The sequence below is a fragment of the Manis javanica genome, chromosome 4 (assembly GCF_040802235.1).
Source record: "Manis javanica isolate MJ-LG chromosome 4, MJ_LKY, whole genome shotgun sequence".
NCBI classification, from domain to species: Eukaryota; Metazoa; Chordata; class Mammalia; order Pholidota; family Manidae; genus Manis; species Manis javanica.
The window spans coordinates 121,425,278-121,446,726 of NC_133159.1; the positions used below are offsets into that span (position 1 = coordinate 121,425,278).

A 21,449-nucleotide genomic window follows, 5' to 3' on the forward strand; every position below is an offset into this window, starting at 1 on the left:
CTACTCATGAGTTCATGTCTTTAATAAAGAATCTGACTCAATTTTTAAATGTTGGACTGCTAATAGCTTTTAAGCCTTATCCATCCCTCTTTCTCTTCTGCTTCTTATCTGGACAAGCTAATAAGTAATCCCGGTCACTCCCTCCTTTGGTGCTAGAAGCAAGTTGTACCATGTAAGCTCCTGCCCATGCACACAGGAACCCTCATCTAACATAAACCCGCAAACTAACACAAAAAACCCAAGATAGTTTCCTTTCCTGGCTCTCTCCCAAGCCATTTTCAGACCTCTCAAGAGCTCCCCTGCTTTCCCCAGAAAGCTTCATTATCTAAATAATAAAAATTTCATACCCTTTGGTATGTGTGTGGCCTTGACATCAGAACAGAATTTCGGAGTGGGTGCCTATCCTCTTTCTTCAGAGTGCCCACGTAAGCATCACTTACTCAGACACTTAGTTACCTGCAGTCTTTCCATTATTGCCCAGTTTGGCTTGTATGCTTAGTCTCTCTAATGAGATTAAAAACTAAACTGTCCAAAGCACCTACTGCAGTACCATACATTTTAAGGAGCTTAATGCATTCTTGCTACTTCAATTCATTCATTCACTCACTTGACATTTGTTGAATGCCCATTACATGTTCTTGAGAATACAAGGGTGAACAACAACAGCAAAAAAGACACACACCTTCAGGAGCTCATAGTCCTAAGTCAAGGAGAAAGAAGAGATGAGGGAGGCCGTAATAGGTATGCTGAATTCTGTTGGACCAAAATAGAGGTAGAGAGAAGGAAGGGCATTTTATGGGGAAGGATCAACAAGATCCCGAGTCTGGAGAGGGGAAATTGTGGGGCATGATAAGAAGCAGTGTGACTGTAAGTAGTAGAGGAGTTTTTTTGGGTGACCAGGGAAGGTAGATCTGGAGAAGGACACATACACTTGACCTGGGCTTGTTGAGTCTCTTTTCCCATGCAAATGAACACATCCTGCCTTTACATGCCACTTCATACAGGTTCTGTGGCTTCCCAACTTCACGCTGACCAGTTAGAGCAGGGAATGCACCTTCATTTGTGCTTAGAAGTGGCATGGAGTGGTGAGTCGGATGGTGGCAGAGATGCCAGGAGATGAGAGTTCTGATCCCATTTCCACCTCTTAAGAATTGGAACCTGGTTTTAAACCTTTGTGAGCTTTGATTTTCTCATTTGGAAAATGAACGCAAGTAATCACTGTCTTCAGCTCCTTCTCTAATGTAGATACAAGTGCTTTGTAGACTATAAAGCCCTCCCCTATGCTTTCTCAGGGCTCCTGCAGTTATTGAATTGCAATGGCTGATTCATTTGCCTGTTACTCCCACAAGATAGTGAGTTCCCTGCGGGCAAGACCTTTCTTAGGCATCTTTGTATGCCTTAGGCCTAGGAAGCTGTCTGGCACTTAGAAAGTGCTCAATTAATAAAGTTTGACATCTGGGTAGCTGGCAGGAGGGCTCTTGACAGGCTGAGAAAAGCTGCAGCTACAGTAATTATTTCTCTCTGGGCTGAGGAACTGACTTTCATCTCCTTTCAGGCAGCCACTTCACTCCTCTTCCCAGCTTGTATCATCATTAACCCTTCTCCAATCCTATTACCCCCTCTGGCGTCACCACAAAACTGGGCAAATTACACTGTGATCAGGACTCCCAGTTGCCATTGCTTGGTCTGAAGCACACTTTCTTCAAGCTCTGGAATGAACACAGTTGCAACATTTAATCTTCCAAATGAGGGAAAGGGACTTCTAGCCTTCTAATAAGCTAAATGGAAATGACTAATTAACCTAATTACATTGGACTGTGTAGCAAAATACAACTGTGCTAAATTGGCATCCAGAGTGGTAGTGAGGGGCCTTTTTAAAGGTTAACAAAGGCATGCATCACAGATGAGACTATAATGAAGAACAGAACATGCCCATTACCTTAAAGTTCAGCATTTGATGAGACTTAAAAAATCCTCACAAAGGATAATAATAAAAGCAAAATTTTATCACAAAGATTTCATTCATTACTTGATTATTATTCTTCTGGAGAAACAAGGCAATCAACCTTCCTCATCAGATAGAATGTTTAAAAATTTTTTCTTATCATGTCCCATTCAATTATTATTTTGTTTCTTTAGGCTAAAATCCAACTGAGCACTTAAAAAGAACATTCATCGAAGGCTTCAGCAATGTGCACTACACATTGTACTGTGTTTCACCTGCTCACGTCCTGTACTGTGCTGGAGTTTGATGGCTCTGCACCTTGCTGTTCCACATAACAAAACTCAGAGAAAGAGCTTAAGCCTTTGAGCAGCCAGCTAAGCTTAGCCCTCAAAACAAAACAAAAAGGCAAAGCAGAGCAAACAATCCTTCTGTGAAAACAGCACAGGAACTAAATTGCCCTGCAGCTTTTGAGTTGAGAACGTAAAATGAAAGCCATAAAGAGTGCTTTTCAATCATTTATTCCTTATGACTTTCACCGCAGAGGGCTCTGTGAGATAATACAGGGAAAAGCAGCAAGAGTTGGCCCAACTGGGCAACTCACAATTCCTTAAAGTTTTCCTTTCCTGGGCAAATTCTATCAGGCACGACCCACATCAACCACAGCATGTATACACGTTTTAGCTAGAATACTCCCAACCATTATTAGGTGAATTGTGTCCCCAAATGATATGTCGAAGAACTAACTTCCCAGACTTGTGAATATGACCTTATATTTGGAAATTGGGTCTTTGCAGATGTAATCAAGGTAAGATGAGGTCACTAGGATGGGCTCTAATCCACTACAACTGGTGTTGTAAGAACAAACGCAAAGACACAGAGGGAAGATGGCCACGTGGAGACCGTGGAGACTGAGGCGGAAACTGGAGCTGTGCGCAAACCATGGAATGCCTGGGGTCACCAGAAGCTGGAAGGCAATGAAGCATCTTCCCCTAAGAGTGTTAGAGTGAATACCTTGATTCCAGACTTCCAGACTCCAGGTTTAAAAGAGAATAAGTTTCTATTGTTTTATGCTGCCTAGCTCTTGGAAACAAACACAACAGCTGTAACCCTAACTATAATCAGTTTCCATTCACTCAGCAGTTACTGTGTGTTTGACACACCTGTGAGCTAGGTATTATGATGGCCATTTGACAGAGAGGGGAGCAAAGGTTCAGAGGAGTCAGGTAACATGGCAGAGGCCACACATCCTCAAACTTGAACTCAAACGCAGGAATGTCTGACTCCAGAGCCTGTGTTAACTAGCCCATCATTGAAAATGGGCTCATTCAGAGCTGCTTTCCAGAATTTATTCTCCCTAAAGGCATCAGACTATGAGTCGGTATTCTCAAGCTCTGGGGGCCATTCTGTCTCACAAAAAAGCCATGGTCAGATGTGAGTACTGAGCAAATAAAATGTGGCTAGTGTGACTGAGGAACAGCATTTTTAATTGTATTTAATTTTAATAATTAAAAAATTTAAGTTTAGCAACTGGGAATTGCTTTAGTATTTGGCAAACTTTTAAGTATGTTTGGAACAGCTTGGGGATCTGAATCAACTGTTTTAACTTTAAATTTTATGAAGTCTAAGTACATATCAAGTCAAATGTTTCTCGATTAGAATTTATCACCCGAATTGAAATGAGCTGTATGTAAAAAGTACACACCAGAATTCAAAGACTTAGTACAAAAATTTTAAATGCCTCATTAATAATTTTATACTAATCACATGTTAAAACGGCAATATTTTGATTGTATTGGTTAAATAAAATACATGATTAAAATTCATTTATTTCTGTTTATGTTTTTAATATGGCTGCTAGAAAGAATTTAAATTACATACATAATGTGCATTCTATTTCTTTGGACAGTATATGGAGTATGCCTGTTCATTCATATCTGATCTTACATAGCCTAGGAAAGTTGATGGTTTTTGCTCTGCATTTATTGTAACTAATCTCAGGCATTTTGGCACGTTATAATTTTGGTTGCTGCTGTGAATAGAGCTCTCCCTTGTTTCTTTCTCAATATAGTATTTCCCTTCTTTTTTGCCAGATTCTGTCCAGAACAACAAATGAAGTTAATAAAAGTCAAATCATGTCTTTATTATTTAGGCCAGGGATCAGCAAAATACAACTTGCAGGCCTAATCTGGCCCACCACGTGTGTTTGTAAATAAAGTTTTATTAGTTTCCATTTATTTACATATTCTGTGTGACTGGAAGAACTGAGTAGTTCTGACCCAGTCTGGCCCTCAAAGCCTAAATATTTACTATGTGACTCTGTACAGAAAAAGGTTGATGACTCCTGATTTAGACACAGCCCTAAAGATGATTAAAAGGATAGCTTCAGACTCTAGAAAAGAAGTTAGAAAAGTATTTTGGGCAATGGTAGCATGAGTAGAATTAGCCTCAAATTTCCTGAAATGGCTCCTTTGAAGAGGACAGCACACATATAAATATTAAGGTCTGGCCTTTTGTTATAGACTAAATCAACTTGGATAGATCTCAAGAGAATTATGCTCTTGAACAAGCCAGTCCCAAAAGGTTATATACTGTATGATTCCATTTATATAACATCCTTGGAATGACAAAATTATACAAACAGAGAACAGATTAGCGGTTGCCAGACATTAGGAATTAGGGGAGGGAAGAGGTTGTCATGGTTATAAAGGGCAACATGAAGCAGTCCTGTAGTGGTGGAATTTTCTATATCATAATTGGGGTAGTGATTACACGAATCACATGTGGCAAACTAAACACATACACGAGTGTGTGAAAAACTGGTGAAATCAGACAGAATAAAATTAGTAAATTGAATCAGGGTCAGTTTCCTGGATGTGATATTGTACTATAGGAGTGTAAGATGTCACTACTGGGGGATACAGGGTGCAAGGGATATTTCTATGGTTTCTTATAATGGCATGTGAATCTGCATTAGCTCAAAAAAATAGTAAAAAATATAAAGAGAAAGAAAGTCAATCATACTACTTTAAGATTCACACTTGTTTGTGCTATGAAACATGTATAAAATGCACCCAGCATGGGCTATCCTAAACAGGACTCATTTTGTGCACCAGTGCCTGCTGTGGGGACTCATTTGGGTGTGGACTGGACAGCTGCCCACCTGGACTCTCTGAAGTTGGTGTTCAAACATGTCCTGCTTCATGCCAGGCCTGTGACTGCAGGCATGGTCCCTACTGAAAGGAGCTTACGGTTTGTGCTCTTTTCAGTGTGCACAGAATCCCAAGTAAACTACACTGTATAATATAGAAAGAAAATAGTTTTTGCCATCAGACAGACCAGAATTTGTGTCCTGGATTTGCTACTTAGGTTCTGTGACCTCAGTTTCCTCATACATGAAATGGGAACAAGTGATACCTAATGTCCAGGTGAACGAGAGAAGGAAGCAAAGTGATGCATTTCTCAGGTGTTCAATACATGTGAACTATTACTAGTCGCTGAGAATCTCAGGCTGGAATGCTTTCCCTGCGCTGAGGCTGAGTTCAGATTCTCGTGGAGATGCCTGAACAGAGCCCTGGCATCTGTCTGCTTAAAGAAGTGAGGTCATAGCATCTCTACACCAGTCCCAGGGCCTCATGGCGCAGCCCATGTTCTAGCCCTAAGCGCTGGGAGGGTGAAGATAGCTCAGCTGAGCCAGGGAAGCTCATGGAGCTCCTGTTCCCCCACATCCTGGCAGCAGAGCCTCTCACCACCACATCTGTGCCTTCTTTGCAAAGCCTTCCCAGCAGGTCTGGGAGCAGGGGTGCAGGTAAAGGAATGCATCTATGATAACATAGTTCCTTGCTTGAACCCCAAAACAGAGTGCATTGACGTCCTGGGGATGAGCACTAAGGAAAAAATTCCAAGAGGTGAGAACTTGACCCTTTTCTACTGACCTTGATGCCACCCCAGGCTTGATGGGAGAGGAACTCCACTGGGCTGTTGTCACCTGTCTGCATGGGAGATCGAAGCAGGAAATCCAGCTCAGCCGGAAGAACCTCCTGGTTCAAGAGGAGGATCTGCAATGCAGAAGAATGACACTGCATTTATTCAGCTGGTGTATTCACAGTGGCCTGGAGATCTCAGGGGTTGTCACTTGGTGTAATCATGGCTGCTTCTAACTCTAGAGTTTACCCATCAGTTTTGGTGACTGAAAGAGGATGGAGTGGAAGAAAGCGTATATCTGCACACATCACCTCCGTGTGCATCTTGCCCCTAAGTACCAGGGTGGCTTAAATGCACACAGTGAATGACTATGTATCTTGCTCAGCAAGCATTTTATATATCAATCCTGAATGCCATGGAATACATTCCTGCAATCTAACCAAGATGATGATGCAAATGACATGATTTGAGGAGAATGTCAAAGTAGCATGAATATATGCAAAAGAGAAATGCATGTATGAATCTGTAATGCTAATAAGGTCCCAGAATGCAGATATTAGGGAATTAATTTGATTAAACCTTCTGTAAGTGGCTTTGAACTGAGTCTTGAGGAAGTTAACAGATGGGAATACCTAGAATGGAAGGGAAGGCTTTCTAGGGAGTGGACAATAGAAATGGAGAAGGCTGGGAGAGGAATTGGTGAGGTGTGTGCAGGGGAGGGTGAAGCATTTGGCTTGGTGAAAGCTAATGTTTCCTGCTGAGAGGTGCCTGGGAAATTGTTTTACCCCATTCAAATGGTGTTCTGTGATGGGAAGTTACAGATGGGAAGGCTCACTAAGAAAAAAACCATTTAGTTAATCTGAGGAAAATTCTCTAAAGAGAAAACAGGCTAGAAATAGCAGATGAGGTGGCTAAAGCCCTTGCAAATGAGCTTAAAATATTTATGAAGAGAGAAGACTGAAAGCTAGGGGTGGAAGCTCTGTGGGGACTGGGAAAAATGAGGGGCAGGAAGGAAAATATTCTTTCTTGGGGCTCAAGTCTTTTTATGATGGCTGAGCTGTCATCTGGGCTGGACGAGAAGTATGGAGGCAAGAGGGAGAAGCCACATTCATGTCCCCCCATGAATTCTGGCTTTGGAACAGAGTCAGCACAGAAGCGTTCATAGAACAGCTGGGTTTTAGAATGGGAAGAGGCCTGGAAGATAATCTAGTGTATGCTCCCAGTTTACACATGGAAAACAATCCCCAATCCTAAATGATTAGAGGGACGAATACAAGGAAGTAAATTTTCACGTTTTTTTTATTGCTGAGTAAGTAGAAGACAGGTTTCTTATTAGCGTTCAAAATCCCCGATGCTCCTCTACCTTTGAGAATCGTAATTCTTAAGGACCTTTTTAAGGCATTTGCAATTTCTCATTCCAGGGGAGGTTTGAGACATTAAGCTTGAATACCTAAAGGTACATAAATAATGAGGGATACGTGAACACATTTCTTACAGCCTCTCATAAAGTATGTAGTTACTGGTATGGCCAACAGGTTTCATCCTGGGTGCCAGTTTGATTACTGGTCGTGCCTGCGGAGGGCATGTTGAGGAAGATCTTAGGTCATCCAGGGCCAAAGAGATGAAGTACGTTGGTTGATTAAGCTGGTCTGCCATGAGTGGGATGATGTTCGCTGTAGCATGCAAGCCGCATATTGACCAGCTTGTCGTATATAACTGCTTAAAGCTTAACAGTCTTCTCCGTATACTACGGGAAGTGATGTTTGAAAGAAAACATGTTTCTTTACACTTTCTGGTTGGGCACTAGAAAATGAACTGTTTTCTGGGAGCTTCTCCAGTCCACTTTTACCTGAAAGGTGAGCTGGGCAAGGTAGGTCAGCTTATCACACTCAAAAAGCCCGCGGGTGGTGTACTAGTACACAGAGAAGGTGACGCTGTCTGTGAGGTTGGCCACCCGCTCCTGGACGCTCTCACTGGGAGCCGCCTTCTCCACAGCCTTCTGGAAGACGATGCTGAAGGCCTGGGGGCAGAAGGGGGACACTGGTAACTTTCACAGCTCTCTTTGTATATAGCTAGTAGTCTAACGTGTGAAGAATATTATCATTTGCCAGTCACAGAAATGCATTCCTAGTATATCCTGCCAAGAAGGGACAGTGGTACAAGAAAGCATGCTATTAGCCCTTTACTTAGTTTGCCCAAATGAATCATTACATTGTCACAAAATGGGCAAAGCTATGGGGCATAGAGATAAGAGCCTACAGTTTGAACAATGAAAAATAAATATTCTGTAGCCAAAATAATTAACTTAGGTCCAGTACATTTGTTGGATAACTACCCGAATAAAGAGGAAACATAGTCACCAATAACTAGCTGGGATTAATTATCCTATTCACTAGATTATTAAATTCTTGATGGTGGGACTGATGTGTTGTACAAATCCGTTGTCTAAAAGAGACCCTTGTACATAATGGGCACTCAGAATATTTTAAAATTATTTTCCCTTCTGGTGATGATCAGAACCTCATATGTCCTTGGTTTTTCTTCCCAGTAACTCTGCAGTCATACGATGAGCCCTGTACATGTCTTTTTTTTTTCCCTCATGGACCCTTCCTGCAATGGTGAGAGCATAGCCTGCTCTGGTTCCATCTTCTGAACATCATGGGTATACAATGAAATAAGAAACACATTAATCAATTTTCCATTGTTTTAAACTTAGATGTAGACTATTTATAAAAATACATATTCAGGATGCTACATTTTGAATATGATATGAATAGTATGAATCATTAAAGAAAAATCAAGATGCAATTGAGCCTTTTTCAATTCTTGGCTCTGCAAATTCCCAGTCTTTTCTCTATTTTCCTTTTGTGGCTTTGAGAAGAAATCTTATTGGTCTTTCTAACATCAGGGATTGGAGTCTCAATGGAAACCACATAAAATTTGTGCCTTGATATTTTGTCACTTGCAAAGGGGGGGAGGAATGTGAATTTCTCAATTTCATGGCTCCGTGGTATTTCTTGTTCATGAAGCTCTCGTAGGCTTTTGTCATCATGCAGTTTCTCTGATCCCGGCGGAATCTCCTGAGCACCTTCAGCACAGTCCATAGTGACATTTACCTTTGCTGGGCAGGTGTTAGATTAGGACCCCAGGCTGTTAGAGGCTGATAATGTTCCCAGCACCCTGCAGAGTAATTTGGGAATTTCCATCTGTAGGACAGGTCAGTGGAGACCGAGTCTGTAACTTTCCCCAGGTGGTTACTATGGCTTTTTTCACTGTTTAATCAAAATGACACTGATCAGTAAAGAATAGAGAGAGAGTCTTACTAAGTTTAAGCAAAGTGACTCACAATTCAGGAAAAGACCTGAAGAGAAATTTAGAATCTGGGTACATCTGGCATTTCCTTTACACTGAGCTCATCTGGGCCCTCTGTTCCTTTCCATCCTGAAAAGGCCCTTCCTCCCCCTTACACTCAGTGTGTGCATAGCCCTGGTGCTCGGCCTGGTCTCTGCCGTGCTGGCTCACTACTCTTGTCTCCTTTCAGGGATCTTATGGTGCCTTATCTTGAATTTGTTAAGTCTTTTCACTTATTCCAGATTGTGAGCACACTGAGGGTGGGGTCGGGCCTTACTAACTTACCTTTCTCAGAATCCTGCCCTGCTCTTCGCATATAATAGGCACTGAAAAGATTTGTTTAATGAAGGACTGTGTCTTACCAATGCCCTAAAGAGTTTAAGCAAACATAAGGGATGCTCTAGACCAAGGGTCCCAAACCCAAATGGCTACAGGGGCCAGGTGTGTAAGACCAAACAGGGAGGGGCAGGGACTGATGTGTTGTAGCGGACTGATGTGTTAGGCAGCGGCCACTCCTTGGCCCCAGTGAGTGAGTGTGTGCCACAAGGAACGTGAGCTCCCTGCTAACGAATCTTCCAAAGCATTTCAAGCAGCAATGTATCAAAATGTGTGTATTTGCTTTTACAGAAGCAAAACCTATCTCAGAAGACAGTTTTGAATAAGCCCGGGAGTTCATAACACAGTTAAGATGGAGTAAGTAATAATAAAAGATTTTCTCTTCAAAACTCAGCTGAAGACTGGGAGAGGGGTAATAGGGCACATTTTCCAGGTGCCAAGGAGTCCTGGGTGAGAAGACACCTCCCTGGGTGAGTGAGAAGCCAGAAATGTGTATTTGTGTGAAATCAGCTGGGATTAATTTTTAAAATTACTTCAAAATCTTCACAACTGGTGAAGGTATTTGAAAAGCCCTCTGAGTACCAATGAAAAAAAGCTTACGCACCTTTGGGCCTCTGGTCTGAGACCAGGGTCCTGTGTTCCATCTGCTTCTGACTATTGGGTTCTTTCCTGTATTGTGTCTTTGAGAAACATTACTCTTTAAGCCGTGCCCCTCCACACCATGCCCAGGACAGAGCAGGTGGGCCTCCCATCAGACTGCAGGAAACCCCAGCGAGGTGTCTCCTCGCCCGAGACACTCTGGCACCGGCAAGTGGGTCTTATTAACCTTCTCCCAATCTTCAGCTGAGTTTTGAAGAAAAATTCTTTTACTATCACTTAACTCCATTCTAACCGTGTTATGAACTTCCAAGCAATTCAATACCAGCCCCTGGAGAGTTTTGCTTCTCTAAAAGCAACACACACACATTTTAATATATTCCTGCTCAAAACGCTTTGGGAAATGGGCTGTGTGGCTCCTACCCACTGGCCTGTCTGTGGTTTCCATGCTCTGAGAATGCCTGTCCTCTCTGCCTGGAACCAGAACTGTAAAATCCAACCTCAGCAAAAGCCAAGGCTACGAAAACTCCAGTGGTTAGTTGTTTGGTCAAATGACGAAGTGCACTCTTCTGGTACTTCTGAAGGTACTTATTCGGACCGCTTGTCATTAGACATATAAATCTGTTTTCAGTGACCAAGCTGGTTAATGAACAGCTGCCCCTGGCAATTCTTAATAGTATGGGGCAAAATGTGCCCACCCCACACACCATAAATAACACTTCTAATGACAAAACAGTCCCATAGCAGGATGCTGTTGGTACAAAATATAGCATCTTTTTGAAAACATATTTTCTTTGACTTCATTTGATTTATTTTCACCCATGAGAGTCACTGAGGTAGATTTCAACTACTCTCAGAACTAGGGTGGGTAGATTACCTTATAGTTATTAGCTTATCATGCTTTTATAGCGTTTTAAAATACTTCATAATTTTTTCATATGTTGCTTTGGCCTGATATGAGGCCAAGCATTGGATTTCTTTTAAAAATATTACAAACACAGTTCATTTAGTCTGCAGAGACTCTTTCTGATTGGGAGGTTGGAAAATGGTGAAACGTGTCTCCTATTAAATGAGCCCCAGGTACAGGGGACCTCCGGATTGCTTGCATCCATCCTCAGGTGCTCGTTTCCATCCCCATACACTGGCTTCCATGTGGCAGTTTACCTTCACGGAAGGTGGGGTGTGTGTGTGTCCGTGTCCCCTCTGCTGGGTCAAACCAAAGAAATTGTTCAGAAATGCTCTACCACTCCCTAATGCTTCGTCAGTTGTGCTCTTTTGGTGAATGCCCTAGGGGGAGAAAGATGTGATTTCAGCAGTGCACTTAAAATTTATAGGTCTTTATTTTTTCATGAGTAAGATTAGTCAGCACTTAGAATTTACTAACGTCTTTGGTTTTAGAAATATTTCAGCAACTATAAAGCAGTAGCTTTGAGGATATTAGGGCAAAAAGAAAAGTGATTTAAAATTGGACTATTATCATTGCCTGCTTTGGTCTTTAACCAGTGTGAGTGACACACACATTTAATCAGTCCTATTATTTTTTAAGTTCTTTAGGGGCCAGGATCACTGCTGATATTTTTTGGTATCCCCTTCCACACATTTAAGGAGCATAGTATGTGCTTTCTGAAGGAGTGAGGCCAGGACTTGCATGGGGTCTCCTGCTCCAGCGAAAGTAACCAATGAGCCCTGAAAGAGATGGGGTGTGTCCTGTAGGCACTGCAGCTGCTCCCCCGGATTTCACTGTAAAGTTCTGCCATACCTAATGAAGCGCATGGATAAACCCTGAGGACAGGAGCATTGGTTATAAGCTGCTGTTTATTACAGTTATGCAAAAAGCTCCAGGTGTAAAAATCACCTTGAGAGAAAACCGGTACATTGGGTGGATCTTGCTGAGGTCGCTCATGATGAAGTAGAGCACAGCGGCTTGGGCAGCTGCGGGCCGGTAGTGCTCTCGGGCCTCATTGATTTTCACCTCGGTCACCTTGGCCTCCTGGACCTGTTAGAAAATAAACAGTGGTCCACTGTTCAGACCAGACAGGGCTTGAGAGTCAGCTTGGCCTCTCTGCATAAGTGGCTGTGTGTCTGGGTGTGGTGGGGCACACAGGGGTGGGGAGAGCAGCTAGGAGACTGGGAAGCTGCTGTGATGCTCCCTGGCAGAGCTTCAGGGAAGAAGGGGGTGATGCACTTGCAGTCTTCCACAGGGACAGAGGGTCAGCTCTTCCAGCTGGGAACCGTGGGCCATGCAATCTTCCAAGCTCCATTGCTAATGAGAAAGGTTTCACAGAAATACATACACGTATTTATATATACACACACATACATATGTGTATAAGAGTTAACATGTAAATTCACAAAGAATTTCAAGGGAAAAGTATTTTCAAAAAATTTCATATCAGAGACAAAAATAAGAAAAGAGGCATACGCATCAGAGACAGATTCTGGAAGAATCTGCCACCACGTACAAACCTCAGTATGATGTGCCTGACACTCCAAAACATAGTGGAACTACTGGTAATTTGTGAATGTCTCACAGGGAAATAAAATGATGCCTATGGAAGATGAGCTATCAATAAACAGTTACACACTCCAGGAGCAAGTGTTTCCCAAATGGGACGATTAGAAAAACTCCCCACTCATATCCCAGAAGGATCAGTATTCCAAGAGCCAAAGATGATTGAACAATTTAAAGCTTGCCACTAACTAATTCTGTTGAACAGGAGTGGACATAAAAGAATGCGTAAAATCAGGACATGATAAAAAGGAACAGGCATCATCTGAAGAAGAGCTAACTGGAATTTCTAAAAATGAGAATACAGCTATTCAAATGAAAAACTCAGTGCGCAGGTTAAGTAAGGGACTAGAGCTGGAAAGACTTAAGTGAACCAGAAGACAGATCTGATGAAATTGTTAAAAAAAATAGCTCAGATAGGAATAAAGATGGAAAAGAGGTTATGAGACTGGGCAGAGAGAATGAGAAGATGCAAAAAACACCAAACAGAAATAAGTAGAGAGTAGAGAGGATGAGGCAGAGGCGGTATTTTAGTTAAGAATTCCCCCAAACCAACAGCAGACCGGAGCTCTCAGTATGAAGAAGCAGTCGACCTCAGAGAATGCTTACTGGCCACGGGCCCTTGGAGAAATAAATATTGGCTCCAATTAGAAGCAATTTCCTTGTAAGGTGACAGAAAATTTGAATTCAGTTTTAATCCAAAAGGAGGAAATAAGATGCAAGAATTTCTTAAATATATGGTTGATCTAAACAGCAAAGACTATTTAAGAAAACAACTGGTTTGGGAGTAGGGGGTCAAAGCAAGATGGAACCAAGACATTAAAAAACAGTAACAGGGAAAGGATGATCGGAGTATTTTAAAGTTCGTATACAGTTTTAGAAGAGGCTAGATGTATTGCTTAATTTTACACTTTGTTAAGTCAGCATATGTATTGTTATGTCACATAAAAAAGGAAATATATTTTTCACATATAAATGAAGCAATTAAGGTTAATCAATAAAATACAAAAGAGTGAATAACTTTAAAATCAGTGAAGGATATAAGATGACAAAGAAATATTAAGAAAGGAGAAAAAGATATGGTTAACAGAGAACACAAATTAAGACAGTAAAAAGGAATTCTACTGTATCAAAAATGTTAATAAATGCAAATTGGTCAAATACAATAGAAGACAAAAATCAGAAGGGAGCAGAAATGAACACAAACCATTTAATTACTCAGAACAGTGTACTCACAGATTTGTACTTTTTAAGTTCAGCTGGGTCCCTAATGCTGTCCAGTAATCTTTTTCCCCTGGTCAACTTTCATTGCCATTTCTCACAAGTGCTACTGTATCTCTTCACCCTCTCCCCAAGCCCCCTCCCTCACCGCCGCTCCTGTACTCTCAGGCGGGCTTCATTCAGGCTTTCACTGATTTTAAGACATTATCAGGAAGGAATTTCCTTAATTTCTGCCTCCCCTTCCGTTCCCTTAATTTTTTGCCTCTCTACTCTGGTTGCCTCTACATGGATTCATGGACCATTTCTTGACTCATCTTTGCCCCCCATCCCACTAACTCTGACTTTCTAAAGGTAATCTCTTCATCTGTGACCTGCATTACATGTCCTCGACTTTCTTGCATACCCCACTACACTCATTATTCAACTTCTCTTCTCATCCTCTTCCTTTTCCTTTACACTCCATGCATCCTCCCACCTCCAGCTAGGATCTCAGCATGCTCAGTCTCTCATCTCAGGAGAAAACGCCTTCAGGGTCCTCCGTCCTCCTTAAGCTACAGCCCCTTCCATCTCTACCCTTTCCTCCTCTGGCCTCTTTAAGAGTGGTTTCTACTCACTTCCCCTTTCTCAACTCCCATTTTACTTTCATTCTAATAATGCAGTCTGGCTTCTGCTTCTGCTGATTCGCTGAAATCACACTTTCCAAGATCACTGATAACTCCCCTTTGCAAATTCAGTGGACACATGTATGTCAGCCATGGGTTGAGCTCTCAGCATCATTCAACCTGTTGACATGCCCTCATGAAATGCTTTCCTTCATAATACCAAATGTACCTGCTTCCCCCACCATCTCTCTGCTCTGTCCCATAGTTTACATCTTCTGTACTTTCCTTACAATGCATTAGTATGCTCTACTCTCAGTCTCATTATTGTGTGTTCATCTCCTAGGTGACTTCATCCACTCCCAGTCTCAATGGTCAGGGCTACTCATTGATGACTCTCAGTACCCTATCACCAGCCAAGAGCATATATCTAAAACCTTAGGTGACATTCCCATGTGACTGAACCAATAACATTCCATATTCAACACAACACAAACTAAAATCCTCATTTTCTCATCGCCAAATCCACATATGCTCTCACCAATACCTACCTAGATATTTATTCCTGGAAGCTGAGACTTTTCGTTGACTATACCTATATTCACATATAAACATATGTAATAATTAACAAGTTTTCAATTCTACATCCTTGAATTTGCCCACTTCTTTGCACAACACTGCCAACCTCAGGATACCAACACCTCGAATCTGGATTACTGTACTTTTTACTACTTTCTCTCCTCCTGCATTCCCAAACTCTCCTCCAAATTATAGCTGGAAAGATCTTTCTAAAGCACAGTTCTGATCATGTTACTTTCTTGTCTAAAAAGGAGGAGAAAACGCACCTCTTTTATGATCCCCAGCTCCCATCTAAAAGCCCAGACTTCTTAGGATGATTTACAAAGCCCTTTGCAATGGCAACACACCGCACCTTCCGTGCCTCATCTCCCATGACCAGGGCCATCACCCTGATGCTCTCTCAGCGTTCAGCCCCAGGAAAGGGGAGCACCTCTCACTCTCACCCAGTGTGGGTTAGCCCTTTCCCTCTGTGTGTTGCGGATCCCTGGGCTTCCTCCAGTAATTGCCCCTTTTATCATCTTTCTCCTTTGAAGGAGCAGGTCTTGGAAGCCTGGGATTCAGACAAGCTTCAGTGTTGTGCTCCCAACTTTTGCCAATGAATTTGGAATAGAGCTGCCTCCATGTAAGTACTCACTGGACGATGAATGAGACAGAGAAGGAAGTAAAAAGGAAGCAAACAACACAGGAGAAGAAGGCTCTATGGGACACTTGGCACACAGCAGGCACTCCATAAATGTCCACTGACTTTAAAGAGGAGGGCACAGACGGAAGGGGTGAGGAGGCAGGGAGAGGACAGCCCTGTGGTTGAGTCCATCGCTGACCTACTCCTTCTGTGTGAGTTGGGTCCTGTCCTTCCCTCTCTCCTGTCTGAGGCAGGGGAACCTCTACTATAATTTTTTTTTACAAACTCTATGGCCCTATGTAGAGATACGGAGGTGACAGAGAACAAAGAGTAACACCTGGTGATCACATAGCCACCACGGAGACAACGCGAGACTGGACCTCCCTCCACTCAAGCTCCCACTCCAACCCTTGTTGTCTTGATCCCACAGTGGGCAGGAGCTGGTTCATCTGCCCTGCCCATCATTACTTCTCATTTTTCCTACTGTGCCCCTACCTGAACAGAGTCCTTTATACCTGGAGAATTTCCAGTGACCTGACAGTGAGTATATTCCCTCAAAGGTGTATTGCTCCTGGACACTGTTACAGACAGGCTTTTCTTGCTCAAAACCAGTATCTTAATTTCTCTTCTGATCCAAGAGCAGAAGTAAGAATAAGAAAGGTCATGTATAGGTTCATCAGCCACCTGGGGAAGGGTGAGGGGTTTGGCCCCATCAAGCCATGCCTTCCAGTCCCCCATAGGGGGGAATAAAAGCCTTGTGAAATAAAAGATGGAAGCTATTCACTCAAGAGTTTCCCAGGATGATACTGTTCTTGAGAACTGAATTTCCTGGGAAGCCGCTGAAGTTTCTCATTAAAATCAGACAGGAGATTTTTGCAGGCTGGTGGGGTTTTCCCAGGGTGCAATCAGGCCTGAACCAGTCACCTCTGACAGCAATGTCATTCCGTAGCTTCAGGGCAGTTCCACCAACTGACTGAGGCATGAAGTTGGAGCTACCCTCCCCTGCACAAACACAAGGCCCCACACAGACTTAGGGGCTCAGCACACGTTTGTGGAGTTGAGTCGTCAAAAGTATTTCCCAGAAAGTGGGAGCTCCCTAAGGAGGGTACAGGGTAGTCATTTCAAGAATCCTGCCTGGCTTGACTTTCTAGAGAAAGCTAGGGAAGATGGACAGACCATCTGTTACTCTGACTTCCTTTCTTGCAATGTCAGACTCAGAGATGAGGGGGAGGGCCTCTGCCTCCCAGAGAGGCTGCCAGCACCTCTTACCTTTGCTTCCACTTCTGCAGCTGTCTGCTTGGTGACCTCCAGGTTCTCTACTAAGGCTGTTTCTCCCAGGAAGTTCCCAGATGCTGAGGAAAGGTGGGACAGCAGGTTGTCTTCTAATGTTTTAAGGGTGATTTTGAACCCATTCTGTTGCTTAGTGAGATCTGACTGCAAATACCAAGTCAGGGAGTTAGGCAGAAAAGCGCAGAGCATCCTACTCTTGGGGTGGGTCTGAATAAATAAAACCTATGGGGTCCACTTCCTTCCTTTAGAGGAATGCAGAATAGCAGAGTGCTTGACACCACAAGCAGAAGAGACAAGAGGGTATGTTGAGTCCCTACTGCACTGTTTACTAGTCCTGGGACCTTGGGCTAAGTTACCCTCTTAACACTTCGGTGGCATCCGCCGGGTGAAGCCCAGCACCTCTCAGAGGAGTGCTGTCCCGTGCTCAGCACAGGGCTGATACACAGTCTGATCGCTATACGGAGCCTCATTCTGCGATTCAGGGGCAGGAACAAGTTTTAGTTCTCTGGAGGTTCTTCTCTGTCACCACTTGGCTGCCCCCAGAGAAATAGCTCTCCTGTGGATTATCACTTTTTTGGAAAAAAAAAATTCACAAAAGTAGTCTACAAAGTTTAGACAAGATCATGTTAGAAGTCCTTCTCAAGGCTGGAGGGGGCGCTGGTGCCCAAGCAGATTCCACCTCATCTTCCCTTTCTGATTGTTAGATTCCTTATCCTAGAGCGCTGGACACTCTCTCTGTTGGGGGCTGGTAACTTCAGGCAGCTGTAGTGGGTTTCCTATGTACCCACTGGGACTATGGCTTTTGCATCCTTGCAAAGAACAGTGTTCCTGTTGCAGGCTCCAGCCACAGACACCCTGGCCATCTTCTGTTTTTAAAAAACATACCTCAGTCCTGCCTCATTGCCTCAAGGGCAGGGCTCAGTGCTCCCTGTGCTGGGAATGCTCTATGCCCAGAGGCTTTCAAATGATTTAGGAATTAGCTCAAATGATACCCTCTTCTAGAATCTTTTTTCTTACCTCCCAGTTTAAACAAGCACTCTGGCGCTCTAATATCACCCTGCTTTATTTTCTCCAAAATTCTTATCAATACCTGAAATGACATTATTTTTGTTTGCATTCTTATTTCCTCTGTTCCTCCACTCCACTCCATGGTGGTAGGAACATGCATGGTTTTTCCTGTTCACTGCCAAAGCCTCAGTTCCTGGGCTCTTGCCTGTTACGGAGCTGAAGTGCCACAGGTATCTGTTCAGTAAATGAATGCTAGCAGAAACAGTCTTAGGGACCTCTGAACCCAGTGTCACCTGCAGTGTAATTTTTGACCTGTAATTTACAATCCAAGTAGGTCAAAAGAGAGAAAAAAAGGGATACTACTTGCTTTGGACTAAATTGTGTCCCCCCTCAAATTCCTATGCTGAAGCTCTACCCTACCATGTGACTGCATTGAACATGGGCCTTTAAGGCAGTGGCTATGGTTAAATGAGCTCACAGGGTGGGTTCCTGGTCTGATGGGATCAGTGCGCTTTTAAGCAGAGAGACCAGAGAGCTTGCTCTCTCTCTGTGCACACACAAAGAAGAGGTCTGTAAGCACATGGCAAGATGGGGTCCTCCTGCAAGCTAGGAAGAAAGGTCTCACCAGAAACCAACCATGCTGATTCCCTGTCGGGGACTTTCAGCTTCCAGAACCATGGGAAAATACATTTCTGTTGTATTAACTACCCAGCCTATTGGTATTTTGTTATAGCAGCCTGAGCTGACTAAGACACTAATCCTAACATGGTTGAAAACCTGTTTCCATTGCCCTTGCAAAACTGAACTTGACTTAGTTCTGGACACAGGCATGTGACCATGTGTGATGAGAGGCCCTCATGTTCACAGCCCTGTGCCAGGCTCTGCTCTCGGCGATGAGTGTCTGTTCTCCCAGCTATCTTCTGCCTCTCTGTTCTCTAGCTCACTCCAGCCCCATGTCCCAGCTTGGGGCTCCAGGGGCTGGTGCTCCGGGTCTAGCAGAGCCCTTGCTGCTCTGCTCTCCCAGATGGGGAGCACTGCAGGACTGAGCGGCAGAGCATTTTCTTCCTCCTTCCCTTGGTGGACACCTGACCTACCTTCAGCTGCTCCAGGTCTGGCCTTTCCATGCTGACCACAGCCGCCAGCAGCTGGTCCTCCAGGCCGTCCCTGGTCACGGTGAAGTTGATCAGAGTGGCCTGAGCCTGCAGTTCCGGCTGGTAGTGAGGATTGGCCAGCTTGGTGTGAAGGATTAGCCGGAATTTGGGATTGTATTCACACTCTTTGTCTCCGATTTTAATGAATCTGGAACACAAAGGCTTTTGTGAAGATGGGGTACCTTCCTGTGAGATTTGGTCACAACAGAATTCTAGATGGCTTTTTTGTAAAAGCATAGTAAACAGTATTGCCACCATGAATGTCTGGAGTGAGCCCTAGGATCTTTGCCTTCAGGTGGAGGGTGAGAGACTGTCTCTCATCGTCCCTCTGTTCGATTTGGGTTTGCACACAACTGGAGGGAGAGCCGTTGACAGGGCAGCCCATACAGAGCTGTACTGATGAAACATTTCCAGCAGATGGCAGTAAAGTGCTTGCAGGAAGGGGCGCCCTCGTAGTTTGCACAAAGGTGCCTTAACAGAGAAATTGGGCTTACATTTTTTATTGGCTAATGGAGAATAACTTCTATGGGTGAAAATGGTTAATTAAAATGAGCAGATCTTAGGCACAAGTGAAGAAGGTTTATGGCCTGGGCGGTGGGTGAGGGGCTCTGAAGTCAAGCAATCCTGCATGAGATAAAATGTGCATCCGTAAGTCAGTCTGCTTGTCAACCACTTTCCTTCTAAAGTTCCTCCCAAATAGTGCACCGTGCCTTTTAGAAGAAGTCAGTGAGGACACTGACTGCCGGCAGCGAAGGTATTCCAGGAGACCTTCTCTAGGAGATGAGGGCAGCTAAATAGTCCTCTTCTGGAAGAAAGAAACGTGTGCGGGATACCAGGAGCTACTTGACAAGAGTTGAGGATAGGATGTTCTAGGAAGAGTACAATCCGCCCACAGATCTGCCTGGGGCTGTGAACCAGCTCCTCACCAAGGAGCAGCCACGTGGCTGAGACTTACCGTCCTTTTTTAATGACTTCTCTACCAAGCAGGGGTCCCAGAACAGGATCAATGGACTCTTCTACGTTTTCAATTAGCACCACATCTCCAGCTTCCAGGGCACGCTCTATAGTTTGAAGGTAGCTGCAGAGAAAGTTGGGCAGGAAAGCCTGTGGCAAGGTGTAGATTCATAGGAAATTTAATGAGATAATTGCGGCCTCTGAGACACAGTGGTTAACTTGGAGGCACCGCTCTCCTGGATGGCTTCAATTTTAAAATTGATTAATTAATTAAACATCGTGGTAAACTATACATAACATAAAATATGTCCTCTTAACTGCTGTTCGCTGACATCACATGCATTCACATTACTCTGCGACCATCGCCTCTCTAGAGCTCTCTCATCTTGCAAAACTGAAAATCTATACCCCAGTGCCCCTCCCCACAGAACTGACACCACCATTCTAGTTCTGTGTCCATGAATTTGGCAGCTCTCCATTCCTCAAATGAGTGGAACCACAGAGTATTTGTCTTTTGTAACTGGTGTATTTCACTAAGCATGATGTCCTCAAGATTCATCCATGTGGGAGCAGGTGCCAGAGCTCCTTCTGGGTTGAGGCTGAATAACATTTCACTGCACACCCCATTTTGTTTATGCACTCATCTGTCAGTGGACACTAGGGTTGCTTCCACTTTTTAGGTATTGTGAATATGGCTGCTGTAAATGTGGTTGTACAGATAGCCATTGCTTTTACAATGGTGTGCCTCAATTTCCTCAGATGTGAAATGGTACCAGTAACATTAACCCTGTCAGTTGTGTGGATAAGGGAAGCATCTAAGATAAAGTCCCTTACACCAAGACTGCCCATTCAACCACCTCACAAATGATCTCTGTCCCTCTTCCTCTCCCCCATTGCCCTGTCTTATTTTTTCCATGTATCCTAATGACAAGAATTGAGAACAGAAACTACAGAGCTAAGTTATATCAGAGTTAATGAAGCAATAGGGTGACAGCTGCTGAGGCTGGATCCATGAGGTGTGGAGGGTGATGGGCAGAGGATCCCTGTCATTCATGTCTCTTCACATCATAACTCCCCTGTCAGGTGGGCACAAACCTGCATGGCCAGTGCAAAGGGCTCTGAAGGTTTCATAATGAGATTGGCTGCTGTGCATATGACTGTCATGTCATCCCTCAAGGGACAGAGCATTCAGGTTTGTTCCATGTAGCTCCAGGCAGAGGTAGGAACATGGGTGGGAGAATGCTGAAGGAGGCAGTTTTTGGCTAAATGTGAGGAACGCTTTGTACAACAGCTTTGTCTGACGATGGATCATGATGTTAGGGGAGGTGGGGAGTATTTAGGGGAGACGGGAGGATGAATGCCAAGG

General features: G+C 43.7%; 1 protein-coding gene across 2 annotated transcripts in view; it reads right to left on the reverse strand.

The window, feature by feature from the left end:
* Positions 1-5,881: 5,881 nt before the first annotated feature.
* The window catches only part of LOC108387708 (dynein axonemal heavy chain 9), an 890,975-nt gene continuing 875,407 nt past the window's right edge, over positions 5,882-21,449 (reverse strand). The window contains exons 55-60 of one of the 2 annotated variants that reach the window (XM_073234761.1): positions 20,085-20,207; positions 19,073-19,277; positions 16,950-17,114; positions 12,006-12,146; positions 7,716-7,886; positions 5,882-6,000 (exon numbers count right to left, since the gene is read on the reverse strand). In XM_073234761.1, coding sequence (XP_073090862.1) covers positions 7,779-7,886; positions 12,006-12,146; positions 16,950-17,114; positions 19,073-19,277; positions 20,085-20,207 — 742 coding nt within the window. In that variant the 3' untranslated portion in view covers positions 5,882-6,000; positions 7,716-7,778. Of the gene's footprint in view, positions 6,001-7,715; positions 7,887-11,947; positions 12,147-16,949; positions 17,115-19,072; positions 19,278-20,084; positions 20,208-21,449 lie in introns of those variants that run through there. The other variant, XM_073234762.1, reaches the window with a different exon arrangement.